Here is a 22,838-nt window from a genome sequence, read left to right on the forward strand (position 1 = left end):
TGCTAATAGTGCCAGACATGTAAATAACCCCTACTCTAGGATAGAGACAAGCAGCAGAGGCACCACTCTATTCAATTCAACTCAAAGGGCTTTATTGGCATGGGAAACATGTTTACAATGCCAAAGCAAGTAAAATACTGTAGATAATAAACACAAGTGAAATAAATGATCAGACATTAACAATAAACATTACACTCACAAAAGTTTCAATGGAATTGAGACATTTCAAATGTCATATTATGGCTATGCACAGTGTTATAATGATGTGAAAATAGTTCAATTACAAAAGGGAAAATAATTACATATAACTCTCTCTCCCCTCTCTCTCCCTATATCATCCCTCCCATCGAGGGTGTTGTTGTTGGGATAGAACATACAAGTACATATATTTGTGTTAGTGTGACCATCCCCACACAGAATGGAAGTGAATCTCTCAAGGTTTTCCTAAACAACGCTGCCCTCAAAACCTGTTCCATTGATATGAATCACTACAGACAGACGCTTTTATGGCACTGACTCCCTCTAGAGGCGATGGGACAAACTGCTTCTCTCCTTTCCTCTCCTCTCCTCACAGTACGGCAATGAACAAGACTACTGCCTACCTACAGATGTTCAGTTAAGCTGCCCTTGTTGGAGGCCTTCTCTAACAAGAACACCATACAATAACAAATAGGTTAAAGAAAAAAATATGCCATTGTCCAAAGTGCTTCGTTACATAAACATGCGCGCTCCGTTCTGCATACCCAACTAGTTACGGCGCGTAATGACAGCATATATATGCAATACAGAGATTATTTTAGAGAGGGTCCCATGCTGACTCCCTCGAGCTGCTTACTGATCGTCTTCTCTTACTTGACAAGTGCGCAAATTCATAAACAAACTCAAGAGCCATAATTGCCGTGGAGAATTATGTCAGACTAAAATGGAATATATTCAGTATCTTCAAAAGACGCGAGTTAAGGCGGAGCCTGGCTTTGGGTTAATTGCATACCACACTTTACTCGACAGGCCCCCTCAAACCAGATTAGGCTATACTAGGAAATGTCTCTCTCTCCCTCCCTGTCACTCCCTCTCACTCTCTCTCTGTGAGAGTTACTCGACCGCAGGCCCATCAGAGGTTCAGCTCGCTGCGCACTAGACCAAGCTCGCGTGTTATATATAAGCAGAGAATGGGAGACATGTCTCTTGAAGTTTAAAGTGATTGTACATAAAAAAACAACACAAACTAAACAGCACGGCATGCAATAATGCTTTCTAGCACAAGTGCACTCCTTTTTTGTGCTCTTGATGATTGCAATTAGTGCCATCTACAAACAATTAAAACGTTTAAAGTGTGTTTCTCTGTAGMCAGAAATAACAGTAATCAAACATAATAAAAGTGTATCATAAAATCGAAATTAAAAGGACTATTTGGCCATAAACAGTGAATAGCTGAAATTTCATAGAAATACTACGTGCGTAAAACAGCGCAATTTCCCAATGACACATTATCAACACCATACAAAGTAAAAGGCTTCTCAACCGAGGGGTCAAAAGCAAAGGAAATCTGACGTGGGGGGGCTTGCCCTCATAATAAACTTTCGAGGGAGACGGCAGAGGGCTGAAGTCATAAGAGAGCGAGTTGGAGTGGGGGAATGAGTATTGCACGCAAAACTGAAAAGAGCTGAAACTGCGCAGATTATTTTTGCTTTAACTGTCGACCAACGAGAGGTGCGCGACAATCAAGAGAACCAACACATTCTCACCTCATCGAAACGTGTTACTTTATTACAGTTAGGTGCTGCTGTTGCCAGTGACGCGCGCGGCTCCCAGTTTTGGTCTGCTCGGTTAGATGATGGGGATGACGCGATGACCTCCTACACGCAGGGCACAATAAAGTAGCCCACACCTGGACGTGCGGCGAACTTCGAGAGAGTATCAGTGGAAGATACAGGAAAAGGACAACTGAAACTGTATCAATATGCCAACCTCGATTATATGATCTACGCTTTCTTTCTTTGAGTATCTTCTTTTTCCCGCGGTGGATGATAATCTAACGGTTTGATTGTGGGAATATGCTCACTACGGATACCTGATTTGGTCTCGCTTTGTGGCACACATGAGGAYTCTATYAAGGATGTTACTGTCTAAACGGCCCAGGTGTCATTGGGCCATCGTAAATCAGACATCACTCTCTGCGCAGAGCAGGGGATTCTGCTCTTTCCAGGAATAARACAACACATTCCCTCTCAAAAAAGTGGAATCAAAGCTGCACTTTTCTGGAGGACATTGACATTGGCTATACAAGTCATCATCTCCGGGTTACTATGCAATTACAACTGATCTCCTTTGTTTTGATCTTGCACTGCATGGAATACACTGATTGTCAGCAGCAACCCTCTAGGCATCGGCAAMATAAACGTGAGTAAAGAGCGCCCGCGCATGCAGTGAGTTGCTCGCGCGCACACACATGCTCCTGGTCTCTGTTCCATTCAACCCTACTGCAGTGTTGTAGTGCCTATCATAACATATGACATACATATTTTCATATAGATATATAAATAACAGAACAATATGGGTACTGTATCAAGGTTAACCGATATGATTTGAACATCTCATACTTGACAATGAAATTTACAATGAAAGATCATGGCATGGCATGGCCAATATGCCTAATTGGGCTGGCATGCTTTTTGGTTGAGGTGGAGATGTAATAACATAGTCCCGGTTCAATCTCTATTACAACAAATGAAACTTCCCATAAATTAATGTGTCAAAACAATGTTGATAGGGTGGGTAGCCTATAATTTATAATATGATACAGTTTTTTAAGTAAAGCCCGCATTTAGTTATAATCGAGGGCAACTTGATCAATCTAAACATGTGTTGTTATCAGATCAATATTTAATTTAAATTAATAAACTTGTATTTTAATCACTAGGCGAGACTGAGTGCCTCTGTGGAACTCACTATATTGTGTGTACAAAAGCAATAGGCGCACTTTACTCTCTGCAGCGGCCAATTTTACGCACATTTCGTCCTCAACCACACCGCAGTCAATCGTTGGACTGCATGGCGTTCAACATYACATGACCCTCGGGGTTGTCATTTTTTACTGATGAAATTCAACCAGTCACTGTTCCCTGACAGTTTTCTTAGAAGTGTATTCCACAAAGCTCCATCAGCAGTGCCGGCTGCATCCCCTAGTTCCCGTCGCTCTCTAGCGGCCAGTGGCAGAGCACTTTTGACGCGGCATGTCTGCCGGAAAAGTATGTTATAACTTTCTGATCTAAGTTATTCATTACATACAAAGTTCGTCTTAAGTGTATTATATTTGCATTTCACTGATGTTATGGAATGTCTGYAGTGCTTGTGCTTCCTTGACAAACTCCGTGCAACACTGAGTAGGAGCTTTGAGCATGTGGCAGCGCGTGCCATCTAACCGCTGTTAGAGGATGCTGATACAGTTATCGTCTTGATTGTAATACATGTAGAATATAAGATTGTGCATCTAATATGAAAATACACGAAAGCCTGGCCATGTTCATCTTTAAAGGGCGTTATGTGTAGAATTGCCAAAGCTGTAACATATTTTTTTGTTTACCATAACTGTGACTTTCTGTGGTGATAATATTTTGTGGTGTTGAAAAAATGGAAGATGGAACTCATATGTTCATATTTAGTTGGCAATTCAGAATACAACAATTTTTCAGTTAGAAATTCAGAGGGGTTAGTATCTTGTATGAAATTATTTACAGTATTTCAAAGCTATGAAGCAAAACTATCATCATATCCAAAACACAACAAAGAAGCTCAGGTAAATCAGTAGACACTTTACTTATTTTTTTTGCTTCCTAGATGTTCAGAGTATGAGCAGCATTGACCATGGCAGGGTTCTCCAACCCCGGTCCTGTGTGTTAGTGCTGGGCTGGAACAAAAGCCAGCACTTCCAGTAGTTCTCCAGGACCAGAGTTGGAGAACCCTGCATGAAGGTATCCGTTCAGCATCTTTMTTTAAGCCTAATAGATATCATGTTCTGTGTCAAGTAACTCCACAGGTCTCACCCTGTATCGTCAGTAGTATCATGGAGCTTGCTTTACTATTCTCTCTCTGCACTATATTGARSKTCCAGATGAGCTTCCAGATGTGCTCTTCTGCCTTAGTAGAATGGTTGARTATTGCATGCATCACCTGTTGCCAGGTGGATTGGTTATCTGGAAAGGTAGGCTAGTAACCAACAATAGTGGTGTTTTGGGGTGCGTCCCATACGCATTGCCTGGAGAAGTGTTTAACGTCTTAAGAACCACTTCTTCAACATGATATATCGTCTTCTTATCTAAACCCTACATGCCGCCGTAGAAATTGTGGGTCCACATTGGTTTGTGGGTGCATTCCAGWTAGACAAACTGTGGGCCTCCCCTCGTGCATCGCAGCCTACTTAGCTGGTGCTAATTGAAGGAGGCCGACCTGACATATGACTATCTGTGATAGTCAGACAGAGAGAGCAGGGTGAATGAGCTCTCAGTCAGGGACCGTGACCATGCAGTCAACTGGCCAAAAACAGTCCACTTCCTTCTGCCCTTGATGTATCCACAAATGAGAGATATGAATGCCTGAGAGCAAACACAAGATAGCAGAATGATTTCTAGAATAGAGGCCAGAATGATTTCTATGTGGTCTAGAGTAGATGCCAGAAGGATTTCTAGGTGTTCTAGAATAGATGCCAGAAGGATTTATGTGTGTTCTAGAATAGAGGCCAGAATGATTTCTAGGTGTTCTAGAATAGAGGCTAGAATGGTTTCTAGGTGTTCTCGAATAGAGGCCAGAATGATTTCTAGGTGTTCTAGAATAGAGGCCAGAATGATTTCTAGGTGTTCTAGAATAGAGGCTAGAATGGATTCTAGGTGGGCTCGAATAGAGGCCAGAATGATTTCTAGCGGGTCTAGACATGTTTAAAATAGACTAGGTGTGAATAACAGATTGGATTCCGAATAAAGGGAAAGAAGGACAGATAATGAAAAAAAAGGAGGGGGGAGATATGCAGAGGTTCAACACCACAGCGTTTGATGAAGAAAACATTTTGGAAAAGCAAACGTCTTTTTTTTTGGTCTGTGCCCTATGACTTGCGTGTTTGTCTTCATCATTCTGCTGTTAGCCGTTTTGTTTATATCTACACATGATGCTCAAAATAATCATGGTTGTTTTCATCTTGTGGTCAATGATTTTAACTTTACAAGTGGTTCAAGCAGTTCAGGCAATTGAAACCTCACAGTACAGCCTTCACAGTACAGACTTCACAGTACAGACCTCACAGTACAGACCTCATGCAGGAACGTTTGTGTTATGGGTATGCAAGCCGCTCAATTGATGTTGGGCAATTCCATGGTAACAGAATAACGCTGAGACTCACACCATTGATTTCAAAGTTTAAGAAATCATATCCACAAGGACTACTTTTAACAATTTCCACTGACGATGTTACAAAAACCCATTTCCTGGAAGAACTGTGCAGATGTAAAATTTAGATTTTACCGTAATCCTGCTACCAAACTTTGCATCTGCACAGTTTTTCCAGAAAAAGTTTATTTTTAAAATGTCCTATGTAAATTGTTAAAAGAAATCATTATGCATAGAGTTCTATCTTTGTTAAACTTTGAAGTCAATGGTTTTTGTTTGGCATTCATTTTAAAGATAGAAATCGGAGTATTAGCATAATTCTGTTACCATGGGATTGCCGTGTTGTGTCAGTGCGAGCTACTGTAGGCAAGGGCAGGCAAAATTCCTCTGTGTTAAGGGTTCTGTGAATTAGGGGGCTTTGGCAGGAACACATGAGGGCAAATGGACAGCAGTTGTAAAGATTGCTAAGATATKTCAAACACAATCTCTGTGATCTATTTCAATCTGGCAGCTAACCTTGAAGTGAAGGAGGGGGAAAAAAGGCCAATAATTCACCCACGGCACGATATGCCAGAGAACTAAGAGGAAAAAACACCTACTGCACACACTGATATGCTCCTTGCRTAGCTCTGCAGTGGTGAATACTGAGACTAGCTCTTACCATGTGTCGCAATCCCAGAARTTGCCCCTGAGATGTTCCCCCTAAGAACTGATTTAGGATCTGCAAACCTTCCCCAAACCCTTACATTAACCATCAAGGGAAATCAGTACAAACTGACCATAGACCAGTGTCTAGCTCTAGCAGTAGCAATCCAATCTGTACTAAATGAGCTCAAAATATCTGACTCAGTCAGGTGCTCCCTGTCATTGCATCAGGTACTATGCATGCCATTCTCTGGCCTTTAACCCAGCTCTTGAGTGGGCAGATGTATTACATTTTTTACCATTGTAGCATAGAAAAAACCTGCAACATTTCCTCTGCTGAAAATCTGCTTTAAAACTGCAGTATTTTCTCTCCCCCCCATGGCAAAAGGAAATTAATTTTAAAGCTGCAAATATTTCTCTCCGCCGCCAAGAGGGGGACACTAACATGTTTTGCCTGCGAGTTGGGGGGCCTAGGGCCCCCAAAAACCTGCACACATTAAACTTGGTTGCAGTTTCTATGCTACAATGGTAAAAAAAAAATAATACATCTGCCCACAGAAGTCATTTCAACGTCTAGTTTTGATTTACATTTGGTTGAGATGCCAGCTAACGTGAATTCAACGTGAAATCAACCACAACAACAAAAATCACAACATAGTTGGATTTTGGTAAAAATGTGTGTAAAATAAAGTCAAAATTCACTTGCGTTGATGACTTTTTGCAATCGGTTTTCCACGTTAATTCAACATCATCAGATTACATTTTTTGTTGTTGAAATGACATGGTAACAATGTTGATTCAACCAGTTTTTGCCCAGTGGATGATAATCAGAATTTGTGTGAAGTTATATGGCTATGATTTGATTATTTGAAGTGACATTTTATAATTACCTTCAAAAAAGCTATTGTTTCACAACCCTAAAAAGGTATTGTTTACCTTAAATGTTTTTAAATAAATAATGTCAATTTGTTTGGCCCGCGCCCCACCTCTCAGATTATATTTCGTCCCACCAACCCCAAAGGTTTGAGCACCCCTGGTTTAAAGTAATCCAGAGCCACCCGCTAGTACCCTTTTCACATCGTGCCAAACCAAACCATAATGTGCTGGCTCAGATATGATCTTTTCACATGTCCTTTCCTGCATGGTTCCAGCAACTATGGTACAGTAGATGCATAACCAGGCACCATACAGCTCAATTCATCTTGGCTCAGTAGTGTGAAATGGCTATATATTTCCTCAGTCAGGTACTCACTTGCAGCTCCTGCTGGTAGTCCTAGTATATACCCAACCTCTTCTCCTCTCAGCCAGTCTGTCCTCATCTCCACCGTCCTCTGAGGTCAAGCTCTGTAATTCAACAAGAGTTGAGCGTTAAGCCATTTGACATGCTGCCCTACAAGTCAGTCACATATGGCTTAAATCAGCAGCAGCAGTCAGGACGCATGAGTTTTCACTTGTGCCCAGTCCAAGATGACAGTTTATGGTAATGGAGCGCTGCTCAGTTCCCCATTTGTCTGTAGACTTCTCACATACTGTGATGACACTATCCCTCCTTCAAAGACACTGTCCTACCCTGGGTATTTTATAGCCTCCTTATAGCAGAGACTGGACACATGTATGCAGGACTTTAACCTGGAGACCAACATTTTGTAAAAACACTTAGTAGTAAAAACACTTTCCTGTAAACATTTTGCGTACATAAAATGTTAATAACTTCAACCTGAGCAGGGGCCAACCTCCACACCAACCAACAGAGAAATGGGATGTTATTCACATTCTGGCAGGGCTTTTTTCTGAGCCTATGGAAATGTCTCTGACACACGGCTTGCTATCTGAGTAGGATGTATAGGCCTACAGCCAGGCAGTTTTGCAATCCCTTTCTAATCCTACCATCAGTCATAACATGCAACTTTTAAGGGAAGTCAGGAACCAATACACACAGTCAGTTAGGAAAGCAAAGGCTAGCTTTTTCAAACAGAAATTTGCATCCTACAGCACTAATTCCAAAATGTTTTGGGACACTGTAAAGTCCATGGAGAATAGGAGCACCTCCTCCCAGCTGCCCACTGCACTGAGACTAAGAAACACTGTCACCACTGATTTTTACCACGATAATTGAGAATTTCAATAAGCATTTCTCTACATCTGGCCATGCTTTCCACCTGGCTACCCCAACCCCGGCCAACAGCCCTGCACCCCCCGCAGCAACTGGCCCAAGCCCCCCCCCCGCATCTCCTTCACCCAAATCCAGACAGCTGATGTTCTGAAAGAGCTGCAAAATCTGGATCCCTACAAATCAGCTGGGCTAGGCAATCTGGACCCCCTCTTCCTAAAATTATCCGCCGCCATTGTTGCAACCCCTTTTACTAATCTGTTCAACCTCTCTTTCGTATCGTCTGAGATTCCTAAAGATTGGAAAGCGGCCACGGTCATCCCCCTCTTCAAAGGGGGAGACACTCTACACCCAAACTGTTACAGACCTATATACATCCTGCCCTGCCTTTCTAAAGTCTTCGAAAGCCAGGTGAACAAACAGATCACCAACCATTTAGAATCCCACCGTATCTTCTCCGCTATGCAATCTGGTTTCCGAGCTGGTCACGGTTGCACCTCAGCCACGCTCAAGGTCCTAAACGATATTATAACCGCCATCGACAAAAGACAGTACTGTGCAGCCGTCTTCATCGACCTGGCCAAGGCTTTCGACTCTGTCAATCACTGTGTTCTTATCAGCACACTCAACAGCCTTGGTTTCTCTAATGACTGCCTCGCCTGGTTCACTAACTACTTCTCAGATAGAGTTCAGTGTGTCAAATCGGAGGGCCTGTTGTCCAGACCTCCGGCAGTCTCTATGGGGGTGCCACAGGGTTAAATTCTCGGGCCGACTCTTTTCTCTGTATATATCAATGATGTCGCTCTTGCTGCGGGTGATTCTTTGATCCACCTCTACGCAGACGACACCATCTTTGGACACTGTTTTAACAAACCTCCAAACGAGCTTCAATACCATACAACACTCCTTCCGTGGCCTCCAACTGCTCTTCAATGCAAGTAAAACGAAATGCATGCTCTTCAACCAATTGCTGCCCGCACCCGCCCACCCGACTAGCATCACTACTCTGGACAGTTCTGACTTAGAATATTTGGACAACTACATGTACCTAGGTGTCTGGCTAGACTGTAAACTCTTCTTCCAGACTCACATTAAGCATCTCCAATCCAAAGTTAAATCTAGACTCGGCTTCCTATTTCGCAACAAAGCCTCCTTCACTCATGCTGTCAAACATACCCTCGTAAAACTGACTATCCTACCGATGCTTGAGTTCGGCGATGTCATTTACAAAATAGCCTCCAACACTCTACTCAGCAAATTGGATGCAGTCTATCACAGTGCCATCAGTTTTGTCACCAAAGCCCCATATACTACCCACCACTGCGACCTGTATGCTTTCGTTGGCTGGTACCTCGCTACATATTCGTCACCAAACCCACTGGCTCCAGGTCATCTATAAGTCTTTGCTAGGTATAGCTCCACCTTATCTCAGCTCACTAGTCACCATAACAACACCCACCCGTAGCACGCGCTCCAGCAGGTATATTTCACTGGTCATCCCCAAAGCCAACACCTCCTTTGGCCGCCTTTCCTTCCAGTTCTCTGCTGCCAATGACTGGAACGAATTGCAAAAATAACTGAAGTTGGAGACTTATATCTCCCTCACTAACTTGAAGCGTCAGCTGTCAGAGCAGCTTACCGATCGCTGCAGCTGTACACAGCCCATCTGTAAATAGCCCATCCAGCCAACTACCTACTTCATCCCCATATTTGTTTTAGTTTTTCTGCTCTTTTGCACACCAGTATTTCTACTTGCACATCCTCATCTACACACATATCACTCCAGTGTAAATTGCTAAATTGTAATTACTTCACAACTATTGGCCTATTTATTGCCTTATCTCCTTACTTCATTTGCACACACTGTATACAGATTTTTCTATTGTGTTATTGACTGTACGCTTGTTTATCCCATGTGTAACTGTGTTGTTTTTGTTGCACTGCTTTGCTTTATCTTGGCCAGGTCGCAGTTGTAAATGAGAACTTGTCCTCAACTGGCCTACCTCGTTAAATAAAGGTGAAATTAAAAAATGTAAAAGAATGAAAGCTCAGCCTTTCCCTGTTTCTAACACAGTCAACCCTGTGAACCATGTGGGTCAACAGATAGGCTTATCTTCAACACGGAACATAATGAAGATGAATTTGAGACATGTTGCAAAGTTGTCAGTGCCAGTGCCGATTACTCATCTTACTAATTTGGCTGTGTTCGCAGCGTCATGGCCAGACAGTCAGCTGGAGGTCTGTCTGAATATTGATAATTTAGCCAAATTGTGTCGTCCTTTTAGTCATAGTACAATGAATAAACTGTACTCCTTCTGCGGAGAGAGCGAGAATAAGAAGTGCGCGGCTTGTTGCCTGTCATGTTTATTATTGACTTCTTTTATGGTCACTGTTCCCAGAAAAATATGTAAATCTGTAGCATTTTGTCACCAACCAAACGCTTTGTTGGCTATTTGGTATCCTCGTTGCGCTAGTTAGATAGAAGTCATTACTTTAATACAATTCTACACAACTTCATGCACACAATTTAGAAGACTACACACAGTTCATATAGTCTGAAGAGCTATATTTGTTTAAATGTAAGCAGTAGTCCCTCTTTATTTAATTGGCATAGAGAGAGAGAGAGAGAGAGAGAGAGAGAGAGAGAGAGAGAGAGAGAGAAAGAGAGAGAGAGGCATAGTTGATTTGTGATATGTTGATTTGTGATGTGTTGAGTTGCAGTGTTGGTTAACACCTTCATTTGTCTCACTGCCGCAGTAATATATTCAAACTAGAACCTGAATTGGCATTGTCGATTCTATTAAAAACATAGACTATCCCCATTTACACAATAGCTCTATTGAATGTAAATGATAGTGTAACAACATGTTGAGGGATGTTCCTCTGTTCCACCGTTGTTGGTTGGCTTAGTGTGGCTGGGTGATGATGCACCTTTTACATATTGTTAAAGTCAGATACAGTACCATGTCAGTTGAGGGACGAGCGTCACGGAGGAGTGACGCCACCTGACGTAAGACATTGCCTTTTGCAATGATCATGTCGTTGTGTCAATTACTTTAGTTGACACATACACTTATGTTATTATAAGGCACTTTGGATAAGAGTCTCTGCTTAATCAGTGCTTCTCATCTTTGGGTAGCAGTACCCCGTGAGGGTACCTGCCAACCTGGCCTGTACACAGGGAACTTGGAAAGGACCCATATGCCAAACGATCAGTTGTACAGGAGGAGTGGGGTACTTCAGGCAGATCAAAATGTGATTGAGGTGGTACAGTATCCAAAACAGGTTGAAGGCCCCTGTGCTAACTGATTGTATGGTTGCATCCCAAATGGCAACCTATTCCCTATATAGTGCACTACTTCAGCAGTGCACTATAAAGTCAATGTTGTGCCATTTGAGACACATACGAAGTAAAATGTCTAAACTGACTTTTGTCCTTCTGTGCCACATCATCTCCCTCCGTCTTGCCTGCAGAGATCCCAGGGGTGAGCTCAGGGTGCCAGGGAGGCTGTCTGACCTGCTCTGATTACAATGGCTGTCTGTCCTGTAAGCCCCGCCTCTTTATCTTCCTGGAGAGAAATGGGATGAGGCAGATCGGGGTGTGTCTGCCCTCCTGCCCCAGCGGTTTCTACGGCACCCGCTCGCCAGACAGAAACACATGCACAAGTAAGTTGCATGGCTATTACCAAAGACGGTTATAGCCTACCTCTACTTTTACACTAAGGGACGGTTTACAGGGCTGGTTTACATAGACAGATTAAGCCTAGTCCTAGACTTAAAAGCTATTTCAACTGAGAATCTCCATTGAACATGCTTTTTAGTCCAGGACTAGGCTTAATCTGTGTTTTAGTGTATGTATTAAGTCTATTTGGTAGCACTGCATGCCAGTCACTCCAAATACATTATTTTCTATTATTTTGTACACTAAAATCTCATAAACAGATGTGCTTCTATGTGCAGCCAAGTGTCCTGTTATAGAGTGCTGCTCATTCTAACATACTGCATGTTCAACAAACCACTTCAAGAGCRACATAAACGTGCAGGCTGTTGACTGACTGACTGGGTGTTTCAGAGTGCAGGCCGGAGTGTGATTCTTGCTTCAATAAGAACCTTTGCATGCGGTGCCGAGCGGGGTACTATCTCCACCTGGGCAAGTGTCAGGAGAGCTGCCCAGAGAGCCTGGTCTGCAGCGACACACAAAGGGAATGTGTTCCCAGTGAGTAGAATATTAGACTAWTACAATATTATTAAGTACTGATGGTGTTGGTGTTAGACAAGTTACAAAGAGGGGGCTAGTGTAGTGTATTAGTGTTACATATTTGTTTCTATGTCTCAATCACATGATGTAAAATGTGGAATTAAAATAGCATATCATATTGCATTTGGTTTTCTTAGAATGGAAGAATGCAGTTAAATGTAATTGTAAAGGTCTTTGTTGTGTGTGTTGATGTGATTTGACTCCAGTGCAGGTGTAATATTATGTATCTGTTGGTGTTTCAGAGTGTCCTGCGGACTGTGATGCCTGTCTGATCAATGACACATGTACAAGGTGCAGAYCAGGCCTGTACCTGCTGCTGGGGAAGTGTCACCACGTCTGTCCAGACGAGTTTGAACCAAACGACAAACTCATGGAGTGTTCCCTTCAAGGTGAGCTCCAGAACAAGGAGGAGAGAGTGTTTACCAGTGGAGGCTGGTGGGGAAATCTGAGGATGTGCTCATTGGGCCGGAATGGAAAGATATGGAACACATCAAACACATGGTGTGTTTAGTATCCAGCCAAAACAATAAGCCCAACCTACGATTTAAAGTGGCACTAGCCTCCACTGGTGTTTACTTCAAATGCTTTACAGTGTCTTTGCCCTTCTATACGTGAATTTTGGTTGTGAATATCTTTGGTCTATGCCTCTTGTAACATACAGTGTGTGTCTCCCCCTCTTTCTTAATCATTTGTGCAGTGCACTGCGCGGTGGGTGAGTGGGGCGAGTGGAGCCCCTGCTCCCGGTCGGGGAAAACCTGTGGATTTAAATGGGGTGAGGAGACGAGGACCCGGGAAGTTGTCCAGATCCCTTCCGCCTACGGAAAACCCTGTCCCCCCATCTGGGAAAAGAAAGAGTGTGTCCTCAAGAGGAGGCGATGTCCAGGTAAATACTATAATAACTATACGGTGATCATCAGTAGTAGGACAGGTCACTATCTCCATTGTGAGTACAGTTGTAGGCTAGCGTTCCAGAACCAACTTTGTCTCTAGACTATAATCTGAAATGACTGGTCAGTCATCTGCCACTCCTCTCCTCTCCTTAAGGGACCTGAATTGTTGACTTTAAGGATATGCATTGTGGTTAGTGGATAATGGTGAAATGCCCGTGTGTTGTTGCTACAAAGGCAAAAAATGTCAAAACACTTGATTTTCCACGTAAACATTGATCTGATGATTTCTAATGAAATCAGCCCCCGAGCGCCCCAGGCCCTCGGCTCCTCAGCCCACCAGGCCCCAGCCCCCCAGGCCCTCGGCTCCTCAGCCCACCAGGCCCCAGCCCCCCAGGCCCTCGGCTCCTCAGCCCACCAGGCCCCAGCGCCCCAGGCCCTCGGCTCCTCAGCCCACCAGGCCCCAGCGCCCCAGGCCCTCGGCTCCTCAGCCCACCAGGCCCCAGCGCCTCCAGGCAGCCTTACTTACAGCACAAACACAACCCCTCAGTAGTGATTCAGCAGAAAAGTTTACTGTGAAGCAGAAACACACCGACTCCTCAAACATCCTCCCTTGGGTAGCCATGAGGCAACGAGGGGATTCAGCATTAGTTTAGACTAATAACAGCAGCTGCCAACACACACACAGATCTGAATACACACCCGCATCAACTTGTCCCTTTAAAAACCATAGGCGGTCATTTGTAAAGAGTCCTGGTTGGGTTGAATCTGTCATTTAGGCTGTGAAATGTGGCCTCTGCTCCGCCCCCTGTCTGTCGTCTTCCTCTCTTTCTCCCCTTTTTCGCCACCCTGCTGATACTCTCTCTTGCACACCCAAAGAAAACACACCACCCCTCCTTCCTCCTGAATGGGGCTCCTGTTCCCCTGTCCCGTGGTGGAGTGGGGGGCTTAGTGTGGAGTCGGTGCTGTGTTGATCCGCCTGGCGGGCCTGAGCGGGGTGGAGGCAGGCCAGAGCTGTAGGTGGGTAGGTGGGTGGGTGCGTGTTACACACTGCAGGCCGAGGCCTGGTTATCACACACACACACACACACACACACACACACACACACACACACACACACACACACACACACCACGCGTTATCGACCTTGCCCTGTGTGTGATTACCCAGCTGCTTCCCCCGGGTCGGCCGGCCGGCTCCTGGAACATCCAGTGAGAGAGCTAATTATCTGCTCTGGCGCGTCCCCTCCGCTCCGTGTTTACGTTCGCATACGCCACGGGTCACTGGTCGACCTCCGCCAGCTCGCACTAATCCCCACCAGCCCCTCAGACACTGATACATCCTCCTCCCTCTATCCCTTCACCCCTCCATCTTCCCTCCATTGCTCCCCAAGGGTTCCGTCCATCCCCAGACCAGGTTTATTTGTTATTTCTCCAGCCAAGTTTCGTCTTTCTCTAGAAAGAGCTCTCACTCTTTTTCTCTATCTCTTCTTTTGTCACCTGCCTCTTTTCTCCCCCTGCCTCTTTCTCCCCCTGCCTCTTTTCTCCCCCTGCCTCTTTCTCCCCCTGCCCTCTTTTCTCCCCCTGCCTCTTTCTCCCCCTGCCTCTTTTCTCCCCCTGCCTCTTTTCTCACCTGCCTCTTTTCTCCCCCTTCCTCTTTTCTCCCCTGCCTCTTTCTTCCCCCTGCCTTTTTTTCTCCCCCTGCTTCTTTTCTCCCCCTGCCTCTCTCTCTTCCCCGCTCCCTCCAGCTCTCCCTAATGGCTGTTGTTTTCTAACTTCTTCTCGTTTGGCTCTTTTCTCCATTTGTCTTTTCTGTTTTTAAACAGAACGTTGTAACCTCCATGTCACCCCCAGTCCTCCCCCTCCTTATGAATCAGAGAGCAGGAAGTCTCAATATGAATCAAGGAGGTTTTACGCTCCTTATCCACAAAAATGACAACAGGAGCTGTACTTTAAACAGGTCCAGTACATAGAGAAATATGGAATGTCACTGAATGAATCACGGGACAAGAACCCTCACTTTCACTCTTCCTCTTTAACACAACTCTGATTTGGTCGTTTCATCTCTAGTAAGCTCTGTTGAGCTACAGTAGCCAGAGGTGTCATGTCATTTCAGTGTACAGTGTCCTCCTCCGCCTCCTTCAACATGCTTGGTGGTCGTAAATGTTTACATACATGTCCTTGACCACCTGCCTGCTGTCTCCTTTGTGTTAACAACGTTGGCTAATTTGACCTCCAAACCACCGTTCCCATATCTATCTAACCCAGCTAGAAGGTAGCCCCCTCCCGTCTCCCAGTGAGGGGGGGCGGGACAGACGTCCCGTAGCCTTCAAAGCTCCGGGCATTTCTCCTGTGGGACAGCTCAGAGCCTTTAATCTCAGCCTGGCTCCCGCCAAAAGCCCCCTGGACGACAGTGTGCCTGCCATGGAGGATGTTGCCCCCTCTGCGTCATTAGACTAATTATGCTCCTGCATATCCCCTCTCTGACAGCGGGCCAAACTGTTTCCCCGCATGCACACACAGGCACCCTAACACTCCAGTGAAGAGTGCTGAGCACTGAGCAGCATGATGTCTAGTACTTTATGCAACCAATGCACTGTAGGGTTATCAGTGTAAATGCACTGCATAGGAGTGTGTGTTGGAGGGTGATCCGAGAGACAATTTCAGCTGTTTTCTTACACGCACCTCTCTTTCTTTTTCTTTCTCTGTCTATCTCTCCCCTTTTCACACCAACTCTATGTTAAAATGGTAAATAATCAATGCCAGGTGACAGTTCAATGAAAATATCAATTCAGCTGAGATATGTAGCTAGGGCTAAGCAACGTGAAAGCCAAGCACTTGCATAAACTCTTGTGAAGTTGCAACACTTTTGAAAGCTGTCCTTAGTTACAGTAATCTTATAATCCAGCTCTGTTGATATTACTTTTACAGTCATTTTTCACAGTTCTATTTTACAGTTTATATAAACCACAAGCCTGAACCTGATCATACTTTATGTGGACACACGTCTCATCAAAATATTAGTTTTACAATAGCCGCACCCCCATACACACACACACACACAAACCATTCCAAAAAACACTGCCAGTCATCCACTGCAGTGTAGCGGTGATGACCATGCTGGTAAGAATGTGCTAAATCTCTGTTGAGAGTGTTTTAATTCAAGTGTCTCCTTCGGGTCCACTGCATTGCTGGACAGTTTATAGAATTCATAGACACAGTTCAGACAGACAAAAGCCTTCTCTGATAAACATACCCAGTAATCACCTCAACACGAGCCCAGATGAAGTTGTGCCTTGGGTTTTAGGAAACCCAGAGATTATGACTGAGCCGCTTATCTTTAAATGGTTATGACAAACAAAACAATGTGTGTAGAGGGGACTTCCTGTGTTGAAAGAGCCAGAGGTGGGGTGGGATGGGGGGCAGAGTCAGATTCAGAATGCTGCTCATCTCTTTCTCTCTCTGTCATTCTCTCTGTAAATAATCCTCTCTCATTCTCTCTATCATTCTCTGTCTGTGTGTGTCTCTCTCTCTATCTCCCTGTCTCTCTGTCTCTCTATCTTCCTGTCTCTCTCTGTGTGTCTCTCTCGCTATCTACCTGTCTCTATCTCCCTCTTTCTCAATCTCTCTTGCTCTCTCTCTCTCTATATATATATATATATATATATATATCGCACACAAATTATCCCCACCAGCCCCTCAGACACTGTGATACATCCTCCTCCCTCTATCCCTTCACCCCTCCATCTTCCCTCCATTGCTCCCCAAGGGGTATCTCCGTCCATCCCCAGACCAGTTTATTTGATTTCTCCAGCCAAGTTTCGTCTTTCTATAGAAAAAGTAGCTCTCACTCTTTTTCTCTATCTCTTCTTTTGTCACCTCCCTCTTTTTCCCCCTGCCTCTTTTCTCCCCCTGCCTCTTTTCTCCCCCTGCCTCTTTTCTCCCCCTGCCTCTTTTCTCCCCCTGCCTCTTTCATTCCCCCTGCCTCTTTTCTCCCCCTGCCTCTCTTTCTCACCTGCCTCTTTTCTCCCCTTCCTCTTTCTCTCTCCCTGCCTCTTTTCTCCCCCTGCCTTTTTTTCTCCCCCTGCTTCTTTTCTCCCCCTGCCTCTCTCTCTTCCCCGCTCCCTCCAGCTCTTCCCTAATGGCTGTTGTTTTCTAACTTCTTCTCGTTTGGCTCTCTCCATTTGTCTTTTCTGTTTTTAAACAGAACGTTGTAACCCTCCATGTCACCCCAGTCCTCCCCCTCTTATGAATCAGAGAGCAGGAAGTCTCAATATGAATCAAGGAGGTTTTACGCTCCTTATCACAAAAAATGGACAACAGGAGCTGTACTTTAAACAGGTCCAGTACATAGAGAAATATGGAATGTCACTGAATGAATCACGGGACAAGAACCCTCACTTTCACTCTTTCCTCTTTAACACAACTCTGATTTGGTCGTTTCATCTCTTAGTAAGCTCTGTTGAGCTACAGTAGCCAGAGGTGTCATGTCATTTCAGTGTACAGTGTCCTCCTCCGCCTCCTTCAACATGCTTGGTGGTCGTAAATGTTTACATACATGTCCTTGACCACCTGCCTGCTGTCTCCTTTTGTGTTAACAACGTTGGCTAATTTGACCTTCCAAACCACCGTTCCCATATCTATCTAACCCAGCTAGAAGGTAGCCCCCTCCCGTCTCCCAGTGAGGGGGGGCGGGACAGACGTCCCGTAGCCTTCAAAGCTCCGGGCATTTCTCCTGTGGGACGCTCAGAGAGCCTTTAATCTCAGCCTGGCTCCCGCCAAAAGCCCCCTGGACGACAGTGTGCCTGCCATGGAGGATGTTGCCCCCTCTGCGTCATTAGACTAATTATGCTCCTGCATATCCCCTCTCTGACAGCGGGCCAAACTGTTTCCCCGCATGCACACACAGGCACCCTAAACCAGTGTCCAGTGAAGAGTGCTGAGCACTGAGCAGCATTGATGTCTAGTACTTTAGGCAACCAATGCACTGTAGGGTTATCAGTGTAAATGCACTGCATAGGAGTGTGTGTTGGAGGTTGATCCGAGAGACAATTTCAGCTGTTTTCTTACACGCACCTCTCTTTCTTTTTCTTTCTCTGTCTATCTCTTCCCCTTTTCACACCCAACTCTATGTTAAAATGTTAATAATCAATGCCAGTGACAGTTCAATGAAAATATTCAATTCAGCTGAGATATGTAGCTAGGGCTAAAGCAACGTGAAAGCCAAGCACTTGCATAAACCTCTTGTGAAGTTGCAACACTTTTGGAAAGCTGTCCTTAGTTACAGTAATCTTATAATCCAGCTCTGTTGATATTACTTTTACAGTCATTTTTCACAGTTCTATTTTACAGTTTATATAAACCACAAGCCTGAACTGATCATACTTTATGTGGACACACGTCTCATCAAAAATATTAGTTTTACAATAGCCGCACCCCCATACACACACACACACACAAACCATTCCAAAAAACACTGCCAGTCATCCACTGCAGTGTAGCGGTGATGACCATGCTGGTAAGAATGTGCTAAATCTCTGTTGAGAGTGTTTTAATTCAAGTGTCTCCTTCGGGTCCACTGCATTGCTGGACAGTTTTATAGAATTCATAGACACAGTTCAGACAGACAAAAAGCCTTCTCTGATAAAACATACCCAGTAATCACCTCAACACGAGCCCAGATGAAGTTTGTGCTGGGTTTTAGGAAACCCAGAGATTATGACTGAGCCGCTTATCTTTAAATGGTTATGACAAACAAACAATGTGTGTAGAGGGGACTTCCTGTGTTGTAAAGAGCCAGAGGTGGGTGGGATGGGGGCAGAGTCAGATTTCAGAATGTCTGCTCATCTCTTTCTCTCTCTGTCATTCTCTCTGTAAATAATCCTCTTCATCTCTCTTATCATTCTCTGTCTGTGTGTGTCTCTTCTCTCTATCTCCCTGTCTCTCTGTCTCTCTATCTTCCTGTCTCTCTCTGTGTGTCTCTCTCGCTATCTACCTGTCTCTATCTCCCTCTTTCTCAATCTCTCTTGCTCTCTCTCTCTCTATATTATATATTATATATATATATATATATATATATATAATATAATATATATATATATATATACAGTTGAAGTCGAAGTTTACATACAATTATGTTTGAGTCATTAAAACTCGGTTTTTCAACCACTCCCACAAATATCTTCTTTAACAAAACATAGTTTTGGCAAGTCGGTTAGGACATGGTTAGGACACCTACTTTGTGCATGACACAAGTAATTTTCCAACAATTGTTGACAGACAGATTATTTCACTTATAAATCACTGTATCACAATTCCAGTGGATCAGAAGTTTACATACACTAAGTTGACTGTGCCTTTAATCAGCTTGGAAAAATCACAGAAAATTATGTATGGCTTATGAGGCTTCTGATAGGCTAATTGACATCATTTGAGTCAATTGGAGGTGTACCTTGGGATGTATTTCAAGGGCCTACCTTCAAACTCAGTGTCTCTTTGCCTTGACATCAAAAGGAAATAGCCAAGACCTCAGAAAAACATTGTGGACCTCCACAAGTCTGTTTCATCCTTGGGAGCAATTCCAAACACCTGAAGGTACCACGTTCATCTGTAAACAATAGTACGGAAGTATAAACACCATGGACCACGCAGCCGTCATACCGCTCAGGAAGGAGACACGTTCTGTCTCCTAGAGATGAACGTACTTTGGTGCGAAAAGTGCAAATCAATCTCCAGAACAACAGCAAAGGACCCTGTGAAATGCTGGAGGAAACAGGTACAAAAAGTATCTATATCCACAGTAAAATGAGTCCAATATCGACATAACCTGAAAGGCCGCTCAGCAAAGGAAGAAGCCACTTCTCCAAAACCGCCATAAAAAAGCCAGACTAAGGTTTGCAACTGCACATGGGGACAAAGATCGTACTTTTTGGAGAAATGTCCTCTGGTCTGATGAAACAAAAATAGAACTGTTTGGCCATAATGACCATAGTTATGTTTGGAGGAAAAAGGGGTGGCTTGCAAGCCGAAGAACACCATCCCAACCGTGAAGCAACGGGGGTGGCAGCATCATGTTGTGGGGGTTGCTTTGCTGCAGGAAGGACTGGTGCACTTCACAAAATAGATGGCATCATGAGAAGGAAAATTATGTTGGATATTATGAAGCAACATCTCAAGACATTCATCAGGAAGTTAAGCTTGGTCACAATGGGTCTTCCAAATGAACAATGATCCCAGCATACTTCCAAAGTTGTAGCAAAATGGGCTTAAGGACAACAAAGTCAAGGTATTGGAGTGGCCATCACAAAGCCCTGACCTCAATCCTATAGGAAAATTGGTGGGGCAGAACTGATAAAGCGTGTGCGAGCAAGGAGGCCTACAAAACCTGACCCAGCTCTGGTCAGGAGGAATGGGGCCAAAATTCATCCAACTATGTGGGAAGCTTGGTGGAAGGCTACCCGAAGCGTTTGACCCAAGTTAAAACAAATTTTTTAAAGCAATCCTACCAAATACTAATTGAGTGTATGTAAACTTCTGACCCACTGGGAATGTGATTGAAAGAAATAAAAGCTGGAAATAAATCATTCTCTCTACTTATTATTTCTGACATTTCACATTTCTTAAAAATAAAGTGTTGATCCTAACTGACCTAAGAACAGGGAATTTTTTAATTAGTTTAAATGGTCAGGAATTGTGAAAAACTGAGTTTAAATGTATTTTGCTAAGGTGTATGTTAAACTTCCGACTTCAACTGTATATAGTATAATCACTGTCTCTCTCTTTGTGTCTCTGTCTATATCTCCTTGTCCTCTCTCTATCTCCTTGTCTCTCTATATCTCCCTGTCTCTCGCTGTGTGTCTCTCTGTCTCTCTGAGTATTTCTCTCTGTCTCCCTGTCTCTCTCTCTATCTCCTTGTACTCTCTCTATCTCCCTGTGTCTCTCTGTGTGTATCTCTCTCTATCTCCCTGTCTCCCTGTCTCTCTCTCTCTCCTTGTTTCTCTATCTATCTCACTATTTCTCCCTCTCTCTGTGTGTGGTTGTCCCTCTCTATCTCCCTGTCTCTCTGGAGTGTCTCTGTCTCCCTCTCTTTCTCCCTTCTCTCTCTCCACACCTTGTTCTCTATCTATCTCACTGTCTCTCTCTTCTCCCTGTCTCTATCTCCCTCTCTCTCTCCTGTTTCCTTTCATTTCTCCCTGTCTCTCTGTGTGTCTCTGTATGTGTGTGTGTGTGTGTTCTCTCTATCTCTCTGTCTCTCTGAGAGTTCTCTTTCTGTCTCCCTGTCTCTCTCTCCATCTCCCTCTTTCAATTCAATTCATTCAATTCAAGGGCTTTATTGGCATGGGAAACATGTTTAACATTGCCAAAGCAAGTGAGGTAGATAATACACAAAGTGAAATAAACAATACAATTAACAGTAAACATTACACATACAGAAGTTTCAAAACAAGAAAGACATTACAAATGTCATATTATATATATTACAGTGTTGTAACAATGTACAAATGGTTAAAGCACACAAGTAAAATATTAAGCATAAATATGGGTTGTATTTACAATGGTGTTTGTTCTTCACTGGTTGCCCTTTTCTTGTGGCAACAGGTCACAAATCTTGCTGCTGTGATGGCACACTGTGGAATTTCACCCAGTAGATATGGGAGTTTATCAAAATTGGATTTGTTTTCAAATTCTTTGTGGGATCTGTGTAATCTGAGGGAAATATGTCTCTCTAAATGGTCATACATTGGGCAGGAGGTTAGGAAGTGCAGCTCAGTTTCCACCTCATTTTGTGGGCAGTGAGCACATAGCCTGTCTTCTCTTGAGAGCCATGTCTGCCTACGGCGGCCTTTCTCAATAGCAAGCTATGCTCACTGAGTCTGTACATAGTCAAAGCTTTCCTTAAGTTTGGGTCAGTCACAGTGGTCAGGTATTCTGCCACTGTGTACTCTCTGTTTAGGGCCAATAGCATTCTAGTTTGCTCTGTTTTTTTGTTAATTCTTTCCAACGTGTCAAGTAATTATCTTTTTGTTTTCTCATGATTTGGTTGGGTCTAATTGTGCTGTTGTCCTGGGGCTCTGTGGGGTGTGTTTGTGTTTGTGAACAGAGCCCTAGGACCAGCTTGCTTAGGGGACTCTTCTCCAGGTTCATCTCTCTGTAGGTGATGGCTTTGTTATGGAAGGTTTGGGAATCGCTTCCTTTAGGTGGTTGTAGAATTTACGGCTCTTTTCTGGATTTTGATAATTAGTGGGTATCGGCCTAATTCTGCTCTGCATGCATTATTTGGTGTTCTACGTTGTACACGAGGATATTTTTGCAGAATTCTGCATGCAGAGTCTCAATTTGGTGTTTGTCCCATTTTGTGAAATCTTGGTTGGTGAGCGGACCCCAGACCTCACAACCATAAAGGGCAATGGGTCTATGACTGATTCAAGTATTTTTAGCCAGATCCTAATTGGGTATGTTGAAATTTATGTTCCTTTTGATGGCATAGAATGCCTTCTTGCCTTGTCTCTCAGATCGTTCACAGCTCTGTGGAAGCTACCTGTGGTGCTGATGTTGATGCCGA

At 44.0% G+C, this 22,838-nt stretch overlaps 1 protein-coding gene across 1 annotated transcript in view; it reads left to right on the forward strand.

Moving 5' to 3' along the window:
- Positions 1-3,863: 3,863 nt before the first annotated feature.
- LOC111964942 (R-spondin-3) overlaps positions 3,864-22,838 on the forward strand; it is a 209,076-nt gene continuing 190,101 nt past the window's right edge. The window contains exons 1-5 of the mRNA XM_023988823.2: positions 3,864-3,971; positions 11,606-11,797; positions 12,204-12,347; positions 12,632-12,778; positions 13,087-13,272. Of these exons, the coding sequence (XP_023844591.2) occupies positions 11,716-11,797; positions 12,204-12,347; positions 12,632-12,778; positions 13,087-13,272 (559 nt within the window). The 5' untranslated portion in view covers positions 3,864-3,971; positions 11,606-11,715. The remainder of the gene's footprint in view (positions 3,972-11,605; positions 11,798-12,203; positions 12,348-12,631; positions 12,779-13,086; positions 13,273-22,838) is intronic.

The sequence above is a fragment of the Salvelinus sp. IW2-2015 genome, linkage group LG6.1, assembly GCF_002910315.2.
Source record: "Salvelinus sp. IW2-2015 linkage group LG6.1, ASM291031v2, whole genome shotgun sequence".
Taxonomy (NCBI): Eukaryota; Metazoa; Chordata; class Actinopteri; order Salmoniformes; family Salmonidae; genus Salvelinus; species Salvelinus sp. IW2-2015.